This window comes from Prionailurus viverrinus, chromosome B3 (genome assembly GCF_022837055.1).
Source record: "Prionailurus viverrinus isolate Anna chromosome B3, UM_Priviv_1.0, whole genome shotgun sequence".
Lineage (NCBI taxonomy): Eukaryota > Metazoa > Chordata > Mammalia > Carnivora > Felidae > Prionailurus > Prionailurus viverrinus.
The window spans coordinates 76,809,503-76,833,035 of NC_062566.1; the positions used below are offsets into that span (position 1 = coordinate 76,809,503).

The 23,533-nt window shown below is 37.1% G+C and overlaps 1 protein-coding gene across 2 annotated transcripts in view; it reads left to right on the top strand.

Annotated features, from left to right (window-relative positions):
• Positions 1 to 8,954: 8,954 nt before the first annotated feature.
• NUBPL (NUBP iron-sulfur cluster assembly factor, mitochondrial) overlaps positions 8,955 to 23,533 on the top strand; it is a 232,736-nt gene continuing 218,157 nt past the window's right edge. For both annotated transcript variants that reach the window (XM_047863856.1, XM_047863855.1), the window contains exons 1-3: positions 8,955 to 9,103; positions 9,659 to 9,806; positions 13,562 to 13,596. In XM_047863856.1, coding sequence (XP_047719812.1) covers positions 8,996 to 9,103; positions 9,659 to 9,806; positions 13,562 to 13,596 — 291 coding nt within the window. In that variant the 5' untranslated portion in view covers positions 8,955 to 8,995. The remainder of the gene's footprint in view (positions 9,104 to 9,658; positions 9,807 to 13,561; positions 13,597 to 23,533) is intronic.

A 23,533-nucleotide genomic window follows, 5' to 3' on the forward strand; every position in this document is an offset into this window, starting at 1 on the left:
AAATGCTTTGAAAATCTTTTGGATATAAGAGTCAGTAAATAATAATAATTGTAGTGATATGGCTCAATGGAGATCTATTAAGATATTTTTAGGGATAAATTCTGCAGAATTCTCTGCAGTATTAACCTGGCTTGTATACAAAGACTCTAATAGACATTATTACATTTTTCTTGGGGTGTAGATAACTATATGATATATGTGTAACATGATTAACTGAATGGTTCACATGTACTGAGTCAACTTTCATTAACAGGGCTGATTTACAACTTTGCAGTGAGCTGTTTTTCAGAGATCACTGGAAAATTCTTGCTTGTATTACTTTTTATTTATGTGTTAAGCACAAAAAAATTGCTTTTTATTTATTTATTTGTGTGTTTTACATGGTGATTTTATTTTTTCATTAAAAAAATTTATTTTTAAAAATTTATATCCAAATTAGTTAGCATATAGTGCAACAATGATTTCGGGAATAGATTCCTTAGTTCCCCTTACCCATTTAGCCCATTCCTCCTCCCACAACCCCTCCAGCAACCCTCTGTTTGTTCTCCATATTTATGAGTCTTTTATGTTTTGTCCCCCTCCCTGTTTTTATATTATTTTTGTTTCCCTTCCCTTATGTTCATCTGTTTTGTCTCTTAAAGTCCTCATATGAGTAAAGTCATATATTTGTCTTTCTCTAATTTCACTTAGCATAATACCCTTCAGTTCCATCCACGTAGTTGCAAATGGCAAGATTTCATTCTTTTTGATTGCCGAGTAATTCTCCATTGTATATAAATATATATATACCACATCTTCTTTATCCATTCATCCATCGATGGAAATTTGGGCTCTTTCCATACTTTGGCTATTGTTGATAGTGCTGCTATAAACATTTGGGTGCACGCATCCCTTCGAAACCACACACCTGTATCCCATGGATAAATACCTAGTAATGCAATTGCTGGGTCGTAGGGTAGTTCTATTTTTAGTTTTTTGAGGAACCTCCATACTGTTCTCCAGAGTGGCTGCACCAGCTTGCATTCCCACAAAAAATTGCTTTCTTTATATTTGTATCCAGATTATATTCTTTATATTTCTTTATGCTTATATGTAGACTAGTGCAATTATTTAAGAATGCTAATGTAGATCAAGAAGGAAGTTGCAGTTCTAATTTCTTACCTAACTGAAGAGAGACTATTTGATCATCTAGAGAAGAGGAAAAGAGTAGAACTGTAACACTAATTTTTCTTTTACTAGGAATCTAGTTTGATTGTTATTAAGAAAAATGGAACTTGATTTGTGAGACAAAGACACTCTTCAATTTACTGCCTCCATGTGTCTATTCTGTGTATCTCATATTAAAAGACTATGAAGTTTGATAATTAATATAACAAGTAATTATCAATCCTCAATAATAAAACTCTCAACATAGGTTCAAAATATACAAAGGATTAATTTCTTACAAAATATGCATATTTAAAAAAATTTTTTTTTTCAACGTTTATTTATTTTTGGGACAGAGAGAGACGGAGCATGAACGGGGGAGGGGCAGAGAGAGAGGGAGACACAGAATCGGAAACAGGCTCCAGGCTCTGAGCCATCAGCCCAGAGCCTGACGCGGGGCTCGAACTCACGGACCGCGAGATCGTGACCTGGCTGAAGTCGGACGCTTAACCGACTGCGCCACCCAGGCGCCCCAAAATATGCATATTTTTATATGGCAAAAAAGAATTGCCATTATATGCCAATTATATCTCAATAATTTAAAAAAATTGCCCATGAGAAATTATACTTTCACTATATTATTACTAAAATCTGGATTACTGAGTATTAGTTATCTATTGCTGCATAACAATTACCATAAACTTGGCAGCTTAAACAACACACATTTATTATCTCATAGTTTCTATGGCTCAAGAATCTGGGTACAAATTAACTGAGTCCTTTGCTTTATGATCTCTCACAAAGCTGCAATCGAGAGATCATCCAGGGCTGGGTTCTCATTTGAAAATTCAACTGGGAAGGATCCACTTCCAATCTCATGTGGCTATTGGCAAAATTCAGTTCCTTGCAGGCTGTTGGACTGAGGGCATCAGTTCTTCACTGGCTGTCAGCTCTTCCTTGCCACATGGCCTTGTCAATACGCAGTTCATAACATGGCAGCTTGCTTTGCCAGAGCCAGCCAGGAGGTCTCCTAGAAAGCCAGAAGTTACAATTTTATGTATTGTAATCACAGAAGTGATGTTCTATCCCTGTTGTTATATTTTGTTGGTTAGAACTAATTTACAGGGCCTGGTCACACTTAAGGGAAGGAGATTATAAAAGGGTGTGAACACCAAGAGACAAGGATCATCTTGGACCATCTTAGAGTCTGTTGGAAGAAAAAGATTAATGTGACATATGACATAAGTTACAAAGAGAGAGATGCCTGTTAAGAGATCATTCTCAATTTTCTCTATAATCCAGAAGGAATTGGTGGGAATGGCTTAATAGAATTTCTGGTGAGCTATACAGCATCATGAAATAGTGAGGGTAAACTACTAAGCACATTATTTCTTCTTCCACTACTGTGCTCTTTGTTTAGTGCTTTCACCTATGCTATGAGAGCCCTATATCAGACCCTTGAAAAGCGGCAAATAGTTGCACTTCAGAAAAACATTAGAGAAATATATAATTATATATACATTTCATCAGCAAACAGTGTACTGCAGCAGCAAATGGTATTGATTTTGTTATAGTGGTAACTAGTATCTATTAAAAATGGCATTCTCAACAGTACATTGCCAGCATATTCCCCCACATAAATAGATTTGGATAAATAAAACCATAATTCTTGCACATGACTAGAAATTCGCAAAAGAGATTCAATGTGGCATTAATATAATAAAGTCTTTGACTTGGAGTAATTGATAGAACTTCATCCAATAATCAAAAGAACTCTTTGTATTCCTAATCAACTCAAAATACCAGTTTTTAAACTACTTAGAATAATTATGCCCCAAATGAATGTTTTCTATGCAAAAACATTTGTATCTGTGTTTTAAAGACTAGCAAAGATTGGAAAAGCCTGAGATGGAGGAGATTAGTGATTATCACTTCAATAGTGTTTAGATTGTTGAATTATGGTTCCTAGATGGCCTCTAATAGGATTTAAAGTAAGTTCATTAGCCTGAATCGTGGGTGGTTAGGAAAATCCTATTTTATTTAAGATGCAGCAGAAAATGGACCCAAATACTGCCTGTAAGGTTGGTTGGTATGAATTGGAGCATTTCAAGCAGCTTAAGAGCTGTGTGGAAGGCTGAAGACAAAGAGAAACTTCATATTTTGAAGTTTGCCAGTGTGTCCTGGATCAAATTGATATTATGACTCTTGATGATGGTATTTCCATGTTATTGCTCTAAATCAGAATGTAGATGTATTTTGAGAAATTAGAGTGATTTGGCAGGAGTACTTCACTTTTATAAATGGACTGGACAAATTTCGTGCCTGCAATATTTATAACATATCATGTATAATATCTGTATATATGGTTAATAAACCCTAAGTAGAAAAGATTAATAAATGAATCGACAAGATTTGGTTATCAGAACATCAAGTAGACTAAGATATTATGTAAGCCACATGATTATAGAGGACATCCTCACATTTTGGCAGCAGTGTACCACAGACAAAAATCTATATTATCTCCTTTTCCCTGAAGAAAATAGAATTTCACATTAGCTGACGTGAAGGTTTGGTATCTTGATGGGGCTCTGCTTTGTCATTGTCCTTGGTATGTTCTCTAAAGTGCACAGGAAAATTCTCTTCTGAATACAGAATGAAGCGAGTTTTTATCAAAGTCTTGTAGAGACTTAAGTCTTCTAATCTTTAGGATAGACTTGAAGGGTAGGAAGGACTTGGCTGAATGAACACAGGTTTGGTACTTGGAGAAAATGAAATAAAAAAGCAAACGCATGGGAATACTAATGCCCTGGGCATAGCAAGTATTTGCCTGTGTGACAATATTTTTTCTAAATTCTGATTGTGTAGCTTCTATTTCAGGATAGGATCTTCTTTGAAGCTTTAAACAGTAAACAGAGAATATATTCAGCTATAACTTGAGCCCTGTGACCTTTGTCCAAGGATTCAGTTCAATCTCATAAATCAGAAATTCAAATGTCAAATCACCCATGATTTTTTCAGCTTTGAATATTGGCATTTAGAAACCCATCCTGTCTCATTCTAGAGGTGGATTTTTAGGCATTTAGAGCTCTATTCTCAGAAGCCTATCCAGTCTAAGAGTATACATACATTTGCTTTATTCAATTTTAAAAAATAAGAGTGGACAGTTTCTTTGACAACACCTTAGTTTATGTGAGCTAAGGTACTGAAAGCCTAGCAAAGTCTTTGATATCTGGGAAAACTTCCTAGGCCAGGTTTCCTACAGAGAGACCGACTCATTGAGAAGCTATTTACATAAGCAGAAATACTTTATATTTCAGTGTGAAAATTTGTGTTAGATGTAGGTAAGAGACAGTTTCATGTTTCATCATAAGTATAGAGATTTGGAAGCAAATCACGCTGTGGGACAAAGTAGGATCAATTAATAGGGTTGTCATTTACATGTCCATTGATGGGGTGAGGTTTTCCTTTCAGTGAACACTTTGGCCAGGATAAAAGGTTCAGCTGGGGACAATAATCTTAAAAGAAGGCACTAGTTTCTAAGCTTTAGTTGGTATTGTCAACAGAGACAGGAAACTGTCCATAACACCCTCTTCTTCCTTAGTGAGTTGAGCAAAGGAATGAAGCATGTTCTCAGCTGATAGTGTGGCTTACGGACAGGGGATGAAGCTGACTGCCTCTGTGTGGGAATCTGAACGTTCAGTGAGTCCATGGTCACCTGAGGATCTTTTATTTGGGCGGGTGTGTGTGTGTGTAAAATCTAGCAGATATAAATACATGCTTTCTAGAAAATAATACGAAGTCTTACCCTATTTATAGTACACATTCAAAAGAATCCTCTTTTTTTGAACAATATTTATTTATAAATTTCTCTTTGAGTGGTAGACACCAGGATTGTGCCTATGTAGTGTCCAGATGTCCACATGGTGACGTGAATTTAATCCTCAAGATTTTTATCTATTTATACCAGCATCAATTGAGATACCACATACTTAACCAAGCAGATTGTTACCAAGTCTTCTCTTATTCTTGACCTTAAGATCTCTTAAAGATCAGCTTTCCTTCAGCACCTCCTGTGGCTGCTTGTAGGAGGCAAACCCTATGAAGTTCTCTCAGACTGTCTGCCTTCACACAACATTCAACTGTTCTTATTCTGTGGGCCTGATACTACATTGAGTTCTAACTGGTAATGGGGGCATTGATTCTATTGTTCTCACATCCCTTAAACTGATTTCAGGTTCTTATGCTCCCCTTCCCTACTGGGATTCAACAGGAGAGAGGTAGTCAGAGTATATATATCAGGTTCTGTCTTAGGAGATATAATAGCCACTGATTATTCTAACTTCAAATAACAAAAATCCTAACCAACAGTAGTTAAAGCAATTATCTCACACAACAAGATGACTAGAGATGCATGTCAGGACTGGCATAGCAGCTTAACTATATAGCTAAGAATTCATCTTCTGACATATTTCTACTTAGTTACCTTAGCTGTTGGCTTTTGTCATTGTATCTGTCACCATTATGCTTCTTATGTATACAAGATGACTACCACACTCCAGGTGTCATGTCAATAGTCAAGTTGGGAAAAAGCAGTAGCACCAATTAAGTTCTATTTTTTAAAAAGTAATTTCAATATTTACTTATTTATTTTGATAGGGAGAATGCGAGTAGGGGAATGTCAGAGAGAGAGGGAGACAGAAAACCCCAAGGAGGCTCCTTGTTCTCAGCACAGAGCCTGACACGAGGCTCGAACTCAGGAGCCATGAGATCATGACCTGAGTCAAAATCAAGAGTTGGATGCTTAACCGACTGAGCCGCCCAGGCTCCCCCAATTATGATCTATCTTATCAGAAAAGCAAAAGCTTTCTCAGAAGGCAGAAAATTTCCCTTCCATCACATTGTCCAGAAGTATGCCATACATGCCCAGAACTATGTCTAGAATTAGCAAGTGAGACTAGGAAAGTATTTGGATAGTTCAATGTGGCAAAGGAATTGGGGGTTGAGGGAATGTTCTTGGGTTATCCAACCACCAATATCGGGCTTAAGAACTTGTGAATGTTTTAAGTTCTCACTTTTTTTCTATCTTGATTCCCCATAATCCCAGAAATTTTTATATAGTCTTTCTAAGACAGATATTGAGTTGGTTTATTCAATATCCATTTCCAATCATTTTCCCCATTACTGCCCTCTATTCTGTAGGTTAAAGATATGTAAATGCTTCATTTCTCAGCTTCTCTTGCTTTTATGCATGGTCATGTTCTACGCAGTCTCGTGTGTATGTGACTTCTCTTCCCAAATTAAAAACAAAACAAAACAAAAAAACAAAGACTCACTAGAAAAAGCTTTTTATCTTTTCATTTCCCTCTTTTCCTGTGCGGAACATATCCTTGATGCCTGGAAGTGCAGCTACCATCTTGTGACTGTGAGGGGACAAAATAAGGGTAACATGATGATGGAACAAAAAGAATGAATTTGGGTCATTATAACATAGTGGAGTCACTACATCAGACCTGAAGAGACTATCTGTGAACTTTTCATATGAGACTAATATATCCCTACTTATTTAAGACAAGTAGAGTTTTCTGCTACTTGCAGCCAAATGTAATTCTAATTTATATAGGTGAGAAACCATGTGTTTATACCATGTAATTCTGCCAAATGTACTGCCTTTGCCAGAGCTGTCTCCATTCTCCTTAGAGGTCTCAATTTTCAAAATTCAAAAAGCAAAGAAACAATCTCTTTTCTCTAACATGTTTATGTCTCATAAAATGATGGCACATAGTTTATCAAAATGGGGAAGGGCTATATGAGGTGCAAGGAATTGCAGGGGGGTCTTGATAAAAATTACAAATATACATGTTACCATAGTTATAAGTACACAGAAACACACCCAAAGTAGGCCAAGGCAGAAAGAGAATTTATTGGATGGCTGTAAGTATATCTCATGGATCTATGAATAGGATGTGTGGCTGAACCTCATTATGGACTAGAACCAGGTACTGGAAAGCTATTATGAATCAGTGCAATTATTCTCCCTTCCCTCTGTGCACACATGATCTCTTATGGTCTGCTTTATTCTTCTCTCTTGGCATTGGCTTTTTCTGCTCCTCTGCGCACAAAGAAGAAATTAGTCACTTTGTTTACAAGTTATAAAAGCTGAACAGATAAAAATGGATAAATATCAACTGAGAAAACATCACAAAATAAGAAAGTGATAAGCCAAATGGAGCAAAAATGTGAGATTGAGGGAGAAGAAGCAAGGAACTGATTTATTTTCAGAGTTTATTTAATTAAATGTATTTTGTTGGTAATATCTTACCTAATCCTTACAATAATTCTTTGAGATTGCTGTGTGACACTCGTATTAAAGATAAAGAAAAATATGGGAATGCAAGCTGGTGCAGCCACTCTGGAGAACAGTATGGAGTTCCTCAAAAAACTAAAAATAGAACTACCCTAGACCCAGCAATTGCACTACTAGGTATTTATCCATGGGATACAGGTGTGTGGTTTCGAAGGGACGTGTGCACCCAAATGCTTACAGCAGCACTATCAACAATAGCCAAAGTATGGAAAGAGCCCAAATGTCCATTGATGGATGAATGGATAAAGAAGATGGGGTATATATATACAATGGAGTATTACTCGGCAATCAAAAAGAATGAAATCTTGCCATCTGCCACTACGTGGATGGAACTAGAGGGTATTATGGTAAGGGAAATTAGTCAGAGAAAGACAAATATCATATGACTTCACTCATATGAGGACTTTAAGAGCCAAAACAGATGAATATAAGGGAAGGGAAACAAAAATAATATAAAAACAGGGAGGGAACAAAACAGAAAAAGACTCATAAATATGGAGAACAAACAGGGTTGCTGGAGGGGTTGTGGGAGGGGGGATGGGCTAAATGGGTAAGGGGCACCAAGGAATCTACTCCTGAAGCCATTGTTGCACTATATGCTAACTAATTTGGATGTAAATTTAAAAAAAGAAAAAAATTAAAGGTCAAATTAGAAAAAAATAAACTGAATGATCATACAACAAATTCTCTACAGATAAGAAGCAAAAAAAAAAAAAAGACATTAAAATTAACTTTAGAAAATATCATGAGAGTAAACCAACCTACACCCTAAAGGATCCTTTTGCTGGGTCTGGGTTTTTGTATCGGCTTTCTCACTTACGGCCATTTCCTTAGTTCCCATCAGTTTTGGATGTAAGAATTCTTCATTCCTCATACCAAAATAAATCCCACCTTCTCCCTCAAGCCTTGCCTCACTTCCTTCTTGAGCAAAACTTACTTCATTAGACCTGCTTTCTGATTTAGCTAAACTTTTCCAAGCCCAGCAAAGCACCACACTTGTTTAAAGGAATTGTCAGCAACACAGCAGGAAACATGAACACAGACTGTTACTGTATATCACGCAGGGGGAAGAAAGGTAAAGTTAACAGTGGCAATGTTTAAGTTACCATAGTCTGCGCAGTGAGAAAACCTGGAGTCATTTTCAAGTTTTACCATTTCCTACCTCTTTTCAGTCGGGTCAGGTCTCAGTCTGGTTTCTTACCCCTGAAGAGAGGCTACTGTTAGTAAAGAGTCTCCTATCTACCTACTCGAGAATTTCTGTGAGGACCAAATAGATGAGGTTTGTGAAGACATTCACAAACATTTGCTGTGAAATGTTTGTACCTGGCTACGAAATGGTCGTATTAACAAGCTGCGTTCTTGGGCTGAAGAAGTTCAAAGGCGGCTAGTCGCTAGGGGGAGGAAGCCGAGCGTTACTACGTGACGTCATCACTCCACGCCGGCCGCGACGGTTTCCGGGCTGCGCTTAAAGCAGCGTTCTGCGCTATGGGGTCTTGGCAGCGTTTGCTCTTGTTTGGTGGGGTGTTGCTTCGGGGTGGCGGTGGGACCAGTGTCCCGCTTGGGCGAAGCCAAGTGTTGGTTTGTCGGCGCCAGGTCCGTGATGCTGCAGGACAGGGGGAAGCGGGAGGGACGGAGATGCTAGGGCGGCAGGGCCGCAGGTGCCCTGGCATAGCCTCTTGCCGACGACCCTCCTCAGACCTTAACGGTGCCCCCACTGACTCGGTGACAGACTGAGATCTCAGTTGGCTGAACGTCCCCACTTTATAAGCAGGCCCCGGTAGAACCGGCCGAGGCGAGGCGGGATATGCAACAGATTCCTAAAACATGGATGTGTGGCTTGTACACTGTTTTCTGTGTTGGTTTATTTAGAAAATAGTTTAAGGAGAAGAAAGCTTAACTCTGCACAGAGGCAGTTTATTTACTTTCCGTTTTTTACGTCTGCATATCCTGGCAGGTAAATTTCAACTTGAACAGTATATTTTTACCTTTGTGATCAATATCAATAGGTAGGACGAAAAACCGAACTAATGGAAATTAGAATTAGCCTAGAAAAGAAACCCCTCTTACAAACTCCAAATTTGTACTTTAACAGCGTGATAATGGAGATGGCTCATTTTAAAACTTTTTTTAATTTTTATTTTTTTAAAGTTATCTGGCGGTGACAGTGAGACCCTAAAACAAAGAAGATCACAAATCCTGTCCCGAGGACTTCCAAAGCAGAAACCAATACAAGGTGTAAATCAAGTTATAGTTGTGGCTTCTGGAAAAGGTGGAGTTGGAAAATCTACTACAGCAGGTATTGTAGGATATTCTGATTTCGATTAGGAATTTATGCCAACTGGCAACCGCACAGCATTAAAATTCCAGTTTTGATTTTTAAAGAGTTATTTGTTTAATTCCTAATAGCTGATTCCCTAGTACCAGGAGTTGGTAGTGATTAGGACCTTAGATTTGCATTTAGAAAAAACTAGGTACATAGCCACGTGTTTGACTTCTTGATTGAGGAAAACTTGGTCCAGTTGCCCACGAGATTGCCCAGATATTCAGTTAAGTGTCAAATGGCAATGCTGATAATCTTTTTCATAGTGTAGCTACGTAAATTAAATAAGCTAACCACTTAGCCCAGTGTCTTCTAAGTAGTAAATGCTCAGTATTCGGTTGATGTTACTATTTTTTAAACATTTGGTAACTTTAATACAAATTATTTCTATTCTTTGATATTCTTTTCTGGTCTATCAATGTACAAATAGCTGCACAGTTGCAATGATAATTTCTACATTGTGTCCATTTTTCATTTAACATAATATTATAAAATCACCATTGATCTAATATTTGAAAATGCTTGGAAAGGTTTAACATTGTTTCAGTTATTTAAAATGTCACCTAATCTTTATATCTTTTACATTAATAATCTTGGAGCAGAGAATTTGTTTTTGGTGGCTCTTTTTATTTGTAGATTTCATCACGACTGAAGTGCTGCTTTCAGAATCCATAGGAGAAATGCCACCAGAAATGAGAGTTACCATCCACGACTAATAGCCAGATATTCTCAAAGTTTTTCAAAAGAAATTTTTTATTGCTAAAAAGATTATTCCAGTGAAATGTAAAAGGGTAAAGACTTCCCTCCTTCCAAACCTGCACAACAGAGGTGACTTGTATTATTAATTTGTAGTCATAAAACACTCTTTATCTTATTTTTCCTTATACTTAATTTTCAGTCATTTCAGTGGGAATGGCTGCTAGTTCAGGTTTTATCCCACTGTCTTTTTGCAGATGATTTTTCTTTTCTTTTCTCTCTCTCTCTCTCTCTCTCTCTCTTTTTTTTTTAGAGGAGAGAAGAGAGACTGCCTGTGCATGTGCCTGCAAGAGCGGGGGAGGGGCAGAGGGAGAGAGAATCTTAAGCAGGCTCCTGGCCCAGCTCAGAGCCAGCTTTGGGCTCCATCTTATGACTGTGAGATCCTGACCCGAGCCAAAATCAAGAGTCAGATGCTTAACTGACTCAGCCATCTAGGAGCCCCATTTGTTGCAGATGATATTTAGAAAATGTCCTCATTATAGTTTATTTGTTGATTTTGGTATAGCCCTAGACTGGCAAGATCCTTGAAGTCATTTTTTTTTTCAGACTATTGAACTTAAAGTTGGGGGACATTTGTACCTTAAAATCCTTCAGTTCCATTGAAATCAATGACATTTTTGAAATAAGGGCTAGTACAGAGTTCTGCGACTATCACTAGAGATCTTGTCTTCACTTGAAACCATATTTAGTAATTTCCCAGTATAGCAGTTTTATAGTTTTACAACCAGGTACAAATCCAACTAGATAGTGTTATTAGTTCAATTTTTTCTCATTTTTACCTGAAGTTAATTGTGGAAGAGTTTTTCAGATATTTTGAAGAAACTAAAACTTACCAAGTATTATAGTAATAAGAGGCCTCTAATATATTACTATTTGATAGATACTGTATTATTATTAAAATGATTAGTGATGTTCGTAATTAATGCTATAAGCTACACATTTTTACCTTCTTTTCTAAGGGCCTATAATCCATCTATTTAATGTTTCATTTTTAAAATATAGAAGCTTTTAGACTTTGGTTCTAGCATCCATCTCTTCTTGTTTTTTGAAAATTTAGAGTACATTTATTTGATTTCAGTGATGTGAATCCTTTTGCATCTCTGTGATTAAAGGTGGAAAGTATTTTCATGATAATATCTTTAAGTTTTTTGAGTTTTATACAATATAATTTGTTGGGTCTTTAGGTTAGTACTTAGCACATAGTTTTGTTTTTGGTTAGCAGATCATCTGTTGCCATGGAATGTGACAGCATTTTATGTTTCTTAAGTTGGCTCCACATCCATCGTGGAGCCCAGCATGGGGCTTGAATTCACAACTGTGAGATCAAGACCTGAGCTAAGGTCAAGAGTTGAACGCTTTACCAACTGAGCCACCTGGGGCACCCCTGTCACAGCATTTAAATAGGAAAATAAATGAGAAAATATACAGTTGTGACACATAGTAGTGTTTCAGTGAATGCCCCTTCCTTGATTTTTTTGTTATGTTAGCATTATGTCATTCCTCCCAGAGAGCTGGCCTTTACTTTTTCCTAACAGCTCTATCTACATACATAAACCTTAGAAATAAGTTGTTTCTGTTTAACTCTGTTGGTATTATATTTCTTTCCCTTATATATATTTATTCTTGTCCCAAACTATCTCAAAATTCTTCCCATTTGAAAATGTATGCCCGAGATATTTTTGATTACAATGATGACATATGATGAATACAAACATTCTTTGTGATTCCATTGTATGAATGTGAGAAGACCCTAACACTAGATGAATCACTCTCTAAAACTTTCTGCTTAATAGTTTATGTTTAACGTATGATGTACTTGAAATTCAGAATGATTTTGTAATTTATAAAAATTAGTCAAGTGTCATGGCCTAGTCTAACTATTTCGTATCAGTTTTTCATTTAATTCTCATAATGGTTATGACATAGGAATTATCCTCATTTTATACAGGAGGAAATAGATTTAGGGGTAAAATATCCTACTCCAGGTTATGTAATAGAAGATGGTAGAACTAGGATTTGAACCAGGTCTGCCTTGAAAATTTATGCTCTTAGCTACTTTAAGGAAACCATCTCAGCATGATTTATAACATTGTTCTGTTAAGGAAATGTGATTCACAGTATGAGAGTCTGTTTATTTATCAGTCTTGGAACTGTTTTACCTTCAGACCTCTCTTCATCTCAGATGTAGCATCTCTCTATTGCTGGGCTAAAAGTAGCTTTGAGACTATTTTCCTTCTTTATGTTTTGGGATTCACTAGCAGTAGGCAGTTTTGGGAACATGTTTTACTGCCTTACCTTTGACCTTCTTCCCTTTCCTCTGCAAAATGAGCTAGCCTTTTATATAGGGGTATTTGTGAGTTAGGTATTTAGAATTCCTGCATTACCAGCATTTATTTTTCAAAGGCAGTAAGATCATATACATTTTTATTAAAAGGTAGATACTTTTTCTGCACAATGTTTTTGAAAATAATTGAACTCTATGTACCATTAACATTTTTCTTTTATATAACATTTATATATTTTTGGGAGTCAGAGCATGAGCAGGAGAGGGGCAAAGAGAGAGGAAGACAGGCCTCAGGCTCTGAGCCGTCAGCACAGAGTCTGACGTGGGGCTGGAACTCACAAACCATGAGATCATGACTTAGGCTGAAGTCGGATGTTTAACCAACTGAGCTACCCAGGCGCCCCAAGATTGTTTTTTTAAAAAACTAAGTAGATTATTTAAATTATCACATTATAAAAATGGATTATTTAAAATATTAATTTTAGGGCAGGCATCTATTGCTGTTGGAATATTACTGTCTCTGTCTTTTTTTTACTTTCTGTATTCTTTCTTTGTCTTTGTTTTATACCAGTGTGGGAGATACATTAAAAAATTCTCATGTTTTGGTTATTACATTGAAAATATTAAAAGGCAAACTGAATTTTAGTAGAAGGAACATTACTAAATTTAATTACTTTTTTGTTTCTTACAGTGAACCTTGCACTTGCACTAGCAGCGAATGATTCGGTAGGTGTTTATTATTATGAATATTAATTGATTAAAATGCTTTTTAGGGAAATGATAAAGAATGTACTGGTATTTTTCATTTACTCTGTCAGAGGCTGTGTAGTGTAGCTGTAGTCACTTGTATTTCTTTAAGGAACTAAAAAGTCTGCCATAAGTACTGATAACATTTAATGATAATGAAAATGAAAGGGGTCAAGGAATTTAGGCAGCCTCTAGAAGGTAGAAAAGGCAAGTTTATGGATGCTTTCTTAGAGCTTCCAAAACATATGTAACTCTGTCAACGCCTTAATTTTAGCTCATTGAAATCCATTTTGGACTTACGTGATAATTTCTCACAGTAGAAGTAGGAAATAAATATGGACAGGAAGTCAGTTTTCTTAGTTCTTAAATTTCCAAAGATGTCTTTATTTTGCCTTTGTATTTGATAGTTTGACTAGATGTAGACTTCCAGGTTCAAAATAATTGCATCTCTGAACCTTGTAAACAACATTCCTTTTTCTTCTCACATGTTAATAAAATGTCTGATGCTAATAGGATTCATATTGCTTTGAAATAACCTGTGTTTTTCCCCTCAAAGCTTTTAGGGTTTTCTTTATGTATTTTAAGTTTAGAAATGTCATAAATATGTGTCCAGTTTTTGGCTTTAAAATTTTTTGCCTGCTTGGAAGTTAGCCAAGCAGTATCAAGGTTTGAGTCTTTTTCAGCTTAGGGAAATTTCTTCCTTGATCACTTCATTTTTTTATTATTTTTTAAAATGTTTGTTTATCTTGGAGAGAGAGACAGAATGCGAGCAGGGGGAAGGGCAGAGAGAGAGGGAGACACAGAATCCGAAGCAGGCTCCAGGTTCTGAGCTGTCCTCACAGAGCCCAACGTTGGGCTCAAACTCATGAGCTGTGAGATCATGACCTGAGCTGAGCACTTAACCAACTGAGCCACCCAGGTGCCTCTTCCTTGTTTACTTTCAGTGGTGTGTTTGTTCTCTCTCCAGGTACCTATTGGATAGGTATTAACTCTTTATGCTTGTTAATTTGTCTTTCATATTCTCCATTTCTTTGTCTTTTGTTTGCTATATGTTTTGGAAGATATCTTAGACTATTTTCCACACTGCTTTGTTGGGTTTTAGTTGTTATTTAGCCCTTCTGAGTTTTATTTTTAAATTCAGAAATTGTATTTTTTCCAGTTTTCCAAAACTCTTTCATATTTTACACATACCAGAAAAACAATGGCTGTATCATTCATTTGAATCTCTCTGAGGATGCTAATTAGAACTAATAAAAAAGTGTTCCTTTTAGTGATCTGTATTTACTTAGCTTGGTGGTTCTTATAATGTGGTGCTCAGACCAGTAGAATCAGCACTACCTGAGAAATTGTTAGACATACAAAATCTTGAGCCGAACCGAAATCTGAATTAGAAACCATGAGGGTGGAGTCCCACAATCTGTGTGTGTGTGTGTGTGTGTGTGTGTGTGTGTGTGTGTGTGTATTTCCATACATTGTATTTTTAAATTTAATTTTTTATTGAAGTATATTTGACACAATGTTATATTAGCTGGAATCTGTGTTTTAACCAGCCATCTATATGATTTTGAGGCATGCTCATCTTTGAGAATCCTGGATCTAGAGTTTGTGAAAACTCTTACCTCCTAATGTCACCCTCTTTGTTTTCTTTTTTCTTTTTAAAATGTTTTATTTATTTTTGAGAGAGCACAGGCTGGGGGAGGGGCAGAGAGAAAAGAGGACAGAGGATTTGAAGCAGGCTTTGCGCTGACAGCAGTAAGCCTGATATGGGACTTGAACTCAGCAACCATGAGATCATGACCTTAGCTGAAGTCAGATGCTCAACCAACTGAGCCACCAGGGTGATCTCTATTTACTTAGCTTGGTGGTTCTTTTTGTTTTCTAGTGTGGTTATGTTTTTTTATTTAGTTTTAAACTATTTTTTCTCTTGTTGTATCAGTGGGAATTTGAAGAGTTTAGGTAACCATATTGAAGTAAGAACCAGTAATAAATTTTTAAAAATAATTTTTATTAGGGCACTGAGTTACCCTGAAGAAGAGCCCTCATCTTGCTTAAAGAAGGGAGGAAACAGGGAAGATTCAGTGGTTGGGAAGGTAGATAAATTTGTAGGTGTGGGGATCTTTTAATTTGGTTATCGTTTTAGCCAAAGCTTTGAGTCTTAAGTCAGTGTGACGCAATAATGGAATAAGAGAGCAAATGATGAAAAGAATAGTTAAAGAAGGGTTGGTTCCTTCATGTTAAATATTTTCAGTCTTGATGAGGTGGTAGCTCAGAAAGTTGTTTTTTTTTTTTTTCCTTCTGTTTTTTTGTGGTTTTTCTTTTATTCTTTCAGGGAGCAAGGATGAGGGCAGATCCATCTTTAATGCTTTATATGTATGATAGGGAAATGGCAACAAGAAAGGAAAAGCAATAATACTTTACCTGGCTCATTTTTTCAGAAGTCTTTAGTATCCTCAAGTGTTTTTTTTAAAAAAATTTTTTTTTCAACGTTTATTTATTTATTTATTTATTTTTGGGACAGAGAGAGACAGAGCATGAACGGGGGAGGGGCAGAGAGAGAGGGAGACACAGAATGGGAAACAGGCTCCAGGCTCTGAGCCATCAGCCCAGAGCCTGACGCGGGGCTCGAACTCACGGACCGCAAGATCGTGACCTGGCTGAAGTCGGACGCTTAACCGACTGCGCCACCCAGGCGCCCCTATCCTCAAGTGTTTTTAAACATGTTTGTAAAATCTTCCTTTCGTTGTCTATGATCCTGATGAAGGTGTTTTTTTGTTTTTCATTTCTTGATTTTTTTTTTTTTTTTTTTTTAGCAAAGTTACTATTTTTGATTAGAGTCTAGCATGTTTGTGACCTGCCAGAGTGACCTGCCAGAGGGCAGCCTGCATATAGAAAAGAAAAGTTGTATCTGTTCTATATGATGTAAATGCATCTGGCATAGTTTTTATTTTATTTTATTTTATTTTATTTTATTATTTTTTTATATGAAATTTATTGTCAAATTGGTTTCCATACAACACCCAGTGCTCATCCCAACAGGTGCCCTCCTCAATACCCCTCACCCATTCTCCCCTCCCTCCCACCCCACATCAACCCTCAGTTTGTTCTCAGTTTTTAAGAGTCTTTATGTTTTGGCTCCCTCCCTCTCTAACCTTTTTTTTTTTTTCCCCTCTCCCATGATCTTCTGTTAAGTTTCTTAGGAATACTACGTGGCAATGGCATAGTTTTGTACTCTGTATTTCCCAACTTAAGATTTTATTTTATTTTACTTTATTTTATGTATTTAAAGTTTATTTATTTTGAGAGAGAGAGAAAGAGAGCACACATTTGGGCTGTGTGCTCACGTACCAGCAGGAGAGGGAAAGAGAGAGAGGGAGAGAGAGAATCCCAAGCATGCTCTGCACTGTCAGTGCAGAGCCCAACGTGGGGCTCAAACTCTTGAACCATGATATCATGGCCTGAACTGAAGTCAAAAGTTGGATGCTTAACTGACTGAGCACCTAGGCACCCTCCAACTTAATATTTTATTGATATTAAAATACTACAAAATATTGTTTGGAGGACATGTTTGGTCCTTAGGGGAAACCCAAGTTTCCTCTCAGCTCTTCTATTTGCCTGGGTTGATATAGATGGTCAGGGTATATCACTTTATGGGGTTAAAAACTCCATTAAGGATGGTGTTTTTAGAGCCTCTCTAATGATTCATTTTCATGGAGTGTTAATTTGGTGGAGCTTGTCCACAGAGTTGTATTGTATTGTAGTGTTTTTAAAAGGGGTCTCTGATTTGCTTTTCTGTAGGCCAACTTTGTTCAAGACCTTGGTTGGCCTTTCTTTCTTTCTTTCTTTCTTTCTTTCTTTCTTTCTTTCTTTCTTTCTTTCTAATGTGTATTTATTTTGAAAGGGGGTGGGGGAGGGTATGAGCAGGGGAGGGGCAGAGAGAGAGGGAGACAGAGAATCCTAAGCAGGCTGTGCTGTCAGCACAGAGCCCTGTGCAGGGCTCAAACTCTTGAACCATGAGATCATGGCCTGAGCCAAAATCAAGAGTCATCTTAACTGACTGAGCTCCCCAGGCACCCCTCTTACTTCCTTTCTTTTCCATGGGTTGGTGCTTACCTTTTTTCAGCATTGGAGTGGGAAGATCCAGGAAAGGGAGACAGGGCCAGGAAGCTGTTCATTTTACTTTTCATGTTGACTTTAATCTCTAAACTGGATTTTGTAAACACTGGGGGTGTGTGTAAGATAGTCCATTGGGATGTGGGAGGGAAATTTTTCTTTTCCATTTGTATTAAATTTTATCTTATCTTTTAAAAAAAATTTTTTTTTTTAATGTTTATTTTATTTTTGAGAGAGACAGAGACAGAATGCGAGTGGGTTAGGGTCAGAGAGAGAGGGAGACACAGAATCTGAAGCAGGCTCCAGGCTCTGAGCTGTCAGCACAGAGCCCGACGCCGGGCTTGAACTCATGAGCTGTGAGATCATGACCCGAGCCGAAGTTGGATGCTCAACCGACTGAGCCACCAGGCGCCCCAATTTTATGTTATCTTTTAAAATTTGTTTTTTTGGTATTTTTTGGAATTTATACTATATTAGTATATATAGTGTATACAGTAGCTCTAATGTAATTTATAAACAAATATATTAACATATATTAGGGATGTATGCTCAAACATTTTTTTACTTATTGGAGTTCATGATCAGAAAAGTTCAGATGTCACTAGCTTCAGCAAAAGAAATTTCTGGGTTGGGTTATGGACCCAGTTTAAAAGAAGACTACTTTGTAGATTGAAGTAAAGGCCTTCCAGGAATAGGGTATGGATTTTCCCTTTTCCTAGTCTTTGGTACTTACCTTTGGGAATGTAGAAGGTAGTATTGCAGGGCAGAGTTTGGGATCATGTGTGCCATGTGTCTAAATATTGCCTCCAGTGGTTTTTTGGAGCTGGCTCATGCTAGTTTGAGAGTGCTGATTGTTAAATTTTCAGGAATTTGGGAACTAGTTGATATCCTGTTGTTACCATGCAGTAGGCCACAGTGAGAGTATTTAACCATGGAAATCAACAAATATTGAAAATCAGACACTGCATCCCACCCCACCCTGAACCAGTTGTTAAACATTTACTGGCACACCACTGATCATACGTATAGACTATCATATTTTTTTATTTTTCCTCTCTCTATCTTAACCATATTATGGATATCATTTTTCTACAATATAACTTAATAAACAGTGAGAAGAGCACTCCTGGGAGAAGGAAACATAAAGACTACCAGAAGCCATTGATAAGCTCTGTGAGATTCCTAAGTCAATTCAGTTCATTTTAGTCCAAATAACATTTGAGTACCTGTAACACTCATTGCCAGACACCCTGGGAATATAAAGAAAAATAAATGGGTTGGGGGAGTTCACAGCCAGCCAAGGCTACATTCATGAAACAGTGTTGTGTGTGTGTGTGTGTGTGTGTGTGTGTGTGTGTACTTATATAATTTGTACATATTTCTATGTATCTGTGTGTGTGTATTTTGGTGGTATATAAATGAATTAGGTTCAATAATAGTTTCTTCTGTGAGTGAGAGAGTGTTAATTAAGATAACAGTTAAGGTTTTATTGTGCGTCATAACAGTAGACGCATTGTGTATCTTAAAGGTTTTATAATCTAGTGAAGACAAAAGGAAGATGAATGTCTTAAAATCATGAGCTGTATTCAAGGTCAAATATAGTAGTGTATCCATCCAGGATGAGTAGCTTTTATTTCAGAGAAAAGCAACTTTTTTTTTTTCATAGAGCATTTTCATGAAGATAATTGTATTTGGTTCTCACAGAAATGTGTAATGCAGTGCCATAGTATTTATCAGTTTTACAGTCTTTATTGATTCTGTCTGATCCTTGCCACATTTCATCAGCCAGCAAATATCTTTATTTCTCTCTCTGCAATATTTTTTTAAGATGTATTTTTCTGTTGCCACCATTTCTACTCTAAGGCTCACATTACTATTTGGCTCATTTATTCATTTATACTTGAAACAGTTATTGAGTGCCTACTACATCCCAAGAACTTTGTTTGGAGGATACAGAAGTGAATGAGACACACAGTCCATGCCTTTGAGGAACTCATACACTAGCAGACCACTGCAGTGATCAAATACATTACCTACTCATGTTCAAATCCATTCAGACATAATACCTGATTACTCTTACTAAAGCACTATTGGAATTACATCACTCCCCTGCTCAGCGTCACTGTTGAATGCCTTTATTGGTATTCAAGATCCTCAGTGATACGGCTTTCATCTTTCTTTGTGGGTTTGTCTTCAGCTCTCCTAAATGGTCCTTGTGTTGTAGCGCTACCCAATCTGGGTTGCTTGAAGTTGCCAATTTGGGCTTGGATATACTATGTTCTTGCTGTCTTACAGCCTTTCTTGTACCTTACTGCTGGAGTGTCCTCTTTACCTTTTTTCAGCTTTACGTGCCCTATCTTCCAGGCTGCCATTTATGGCTATGCTGGTTATATCCTGCATAAGGGTGCTTGTCAGGGAGGTTGTGTGATGACAGAAATCCAAACTATCCTTTTCTTGTGTAACTGGAGGCTGCAGTATTTTTTGTTTTGTTTATTTATTATTTTTTAAGTAAGCTCTAGGCTCAATGTGGGGCTTGAACGCGCGACCCCCAGTATCAAGAGTCATATAATGTACCTACTTAGCCAGCCAGGCACCCCTGCAAGCTGCATTCTAATTCACACAGAGGCACTGTATGAGCCAGCTTTGCCCTCAGGGGCAGCTTAATGAAGTGCTCCCTGAATTCCTTTCTTTTTCCGTATTGGGAAATCCAGTAGCACTATTTATTATTATTATTGTTGTAATGAAGTGCTCCCTGAATTCCTCTCTTTTTCCGTATTGGGAAATCCAGTAGCACTATTTATTATTATTATTGTTGTAATGAAGTGCTCCCTGAATTCCTCTCTTTTTCTGTATTGGGAAATCCAGTAGCACTATTTATTATTATTGTTGTTGTTGTTGTTGTTGTTATTATTATTATTATTATGTCCATGCAACCATTCTGATAATTTTTATAATAACAAATGATATTACTAGCATTTATTGAGTGCTTATTATATGTCAAGCACTATTCCTCCTGACATGGTTCTTAACTCACTTATGTTTCATAGCAACCATATGGGAATAGGTACTGTTATCATCCCTGTTACAGATAAGGAAGCAGAAGTACCTGGGGGCTATGTTGCCTAGGGTCACTCAGGAAGTAAATAGCAGAGCCAAGATTTGAATGCCAACCTAGATCCTGTGCTCTTAACTTCCTTGCTCAATTCCTATCTTAGCTAGATTCTTATGAATGAAGACTGTGTTGTCTTTATCCTTGGCTACCCCTTAGCAGCTAGCACAGTGCTTTATGACTTAGGAAATACACAATAAATGTTTGCCACATGGATGAATTGAGTACATAGAATGGTTTTACAGTATATTAAGTACAAAGTCTTGTTTAGTTTTCTTTGTTTTTTTGAGAAGTGGTGTGGGATGAGAGGACTTTTTGTGGCTTAGTAGGCTATACACTGTTCTGTTCCTGCTTCTTAAAAGCTTGTGCATTCCATGATTCTGCTTAACCCTCTTCTCATTTTGTACTCTTTATCTGCTAATCTCATTTCTCCCTCTGCTGCATTACTACCCATGTGTCTTTGATTCCAAATGTATCACCAGCCCAGATTTCTTTGCTGGGTACCAGACCTGCCATTCTAGTTGTCTCTGAAGACATCGACTTGAATGTTTGACAGACATTCAAGCTCAGCGTGTATAAAACCAAACTCTTTTCCTATAACCATCTTTGTCCTGTGGGGTCTTTAGTCACCCGTTCCTGCTTCTTTTACCCATTAAAGTTCTCTAGACTATGTCCTCTCATTTTAGTCCTTAATTCACTGCCTTATTCAGACTCTTACTATGTATCTTCTGTGAGGTGATCCCTGCTCTTTATTTTCTCTGCTATGATGTTTTGAGGAAAGAATTAACACTTTCCATATTATTTTAAAAGAGTTTGTTTATTTATCTCCTATGCTAGTCTGTGAACCTTTTAGGGGCAATGATTTTGGTCTTACTTTTTTTTTAAATCCTCAGTGCCTAGTTCAGTGATGGTGTATGGTAGGTTCTTGGTAAATGTTGGTAATAACAGTGGAACATTAAGTGAAGAATGATTGTGAATTTATATACACACATACATGTATATTTCATTTCTGTGGCAAATTCTAAGCGTTGGATAAGTTGTTTATAATTTGGCCATTAAAGGCTAAATGATGTCTTTTTTTCTTCTACTTAATTTTATGTATTTATTTAAAAAGTTTACATCCAAATTAGTTAGCATATAGTGCAACAATGATTTCAGGAGTAGATTCCTTAGTGCCCCTTACCCATTTAGCCCATCCCCCCTCCTACAACCCCTCCAGTAACCCTCTGTTCTCCATATTTAAGAGTCTCTTATGGGGCGCCTGGGTGGCTCAGTTGGTTAAGCGTGCGACTTCGGCTCAGGTCATGATCTCGCCGTCCGTGGGTTCGAGTCCTGCATCGGGCTCTGTGCTGACAGCTCAGAGCCTGGAGCCTGTTTCAGATTCTGTGTCTCCCTCTTTCTGTGACCCTCCCCTGTCATGCTCTCTCTCTGTGTCAAAAATAAATAAATGTTAAAAAAAAAAATTAAAAAAAAAAAGAGTCTCTTATGTTTTGTCCCCCTCCCTGTTTTTATATTATTTTTGCTTCCCTTCCCTTGTGTTCATCTGTTCTCTGTCTTAAAAGTCCTCATATGAGTGAAGTCATGTGATATTTGTCTTTCTCTGACTAATTTCACTTAGCATAATACCCTCTAGTTCCATCCATGTAGTTGCAAATGGCAAGATTTCATTCTTTTTGATTGCTGAGTAATACTCCATTGTATGTATGTGTGTGTGTGTATATATATATATATATATATACATATACATACATACACCCCATCTTCTTTATCCATTCATCCATCGATGGACATTTGGGATCTTTCCATACTTTGGCTATTGTTGATAGTACTCCTATAAACATGGGGGTGCATGTGTCCCTTCGAAACAGCACACCTGTGTCCTTTGGATAAATAACTAGTAGTGCAATTGCTGGGTCGTAGGGTAGTTCTATTTTTAGTTTTTTGAAGAACCTCCATACTGTTTTCCAGAGTGGCTGCACCAGCTTGCATTCCCATAAATGATGCCTTTTTTTCCCTGAGCACATGAAATAATTAAAACTTAAATGGGTTAATATATGTGGAGAGCTTAGCACACTGGCTGATACATAGTAAGTTCTAAGTCACTTTTTAGTATGGATAGCTAAATAAAAGTCTGTAAGTAATATTTCAAAATAAAAGTTAATACACATTTTATTTATTTGACTATTTTTGTAAACTTTTTGCTTAATTTCCATTGCTAGAATGAATCATTAGAATTTTAATTGGACTTACACATGGAAAATGAAGCAGTATTATCTTCAAAGAGTTGTGGTTTTTTTTCATATCTCAAAATATTTTTTTCCCATGATCACATAATGTCTTTACACTTATTCTTTCTTTTAAATTTTTTTATTTACATTTATTTATTTTTGAGAGACAGAGTGAGACAAAGTGAGAGTGGGGGAGGGGCAGAGAGAGAGGGAGGCACAGGATTGGAAGCAGGCTCCAGGCTCTAAGCTGTCAGCACAGAGCCTGATGCGGGGCTCGAACCCACAGACTTTGAGATCATGACCTGAGCTGAAGTTGGATGCTGAACTGACTGAGCCACCCAGGCACCCCTACACTTATTCTTTCCAGACATCCTTCTCCTTTTCACAAATTATCATGAGTGTTTCTTTAAATGGAATTAAGATTTTCTTAAGCCTTTGAAGTTCTGTGCTCATGTTAGGAAAAATTAGG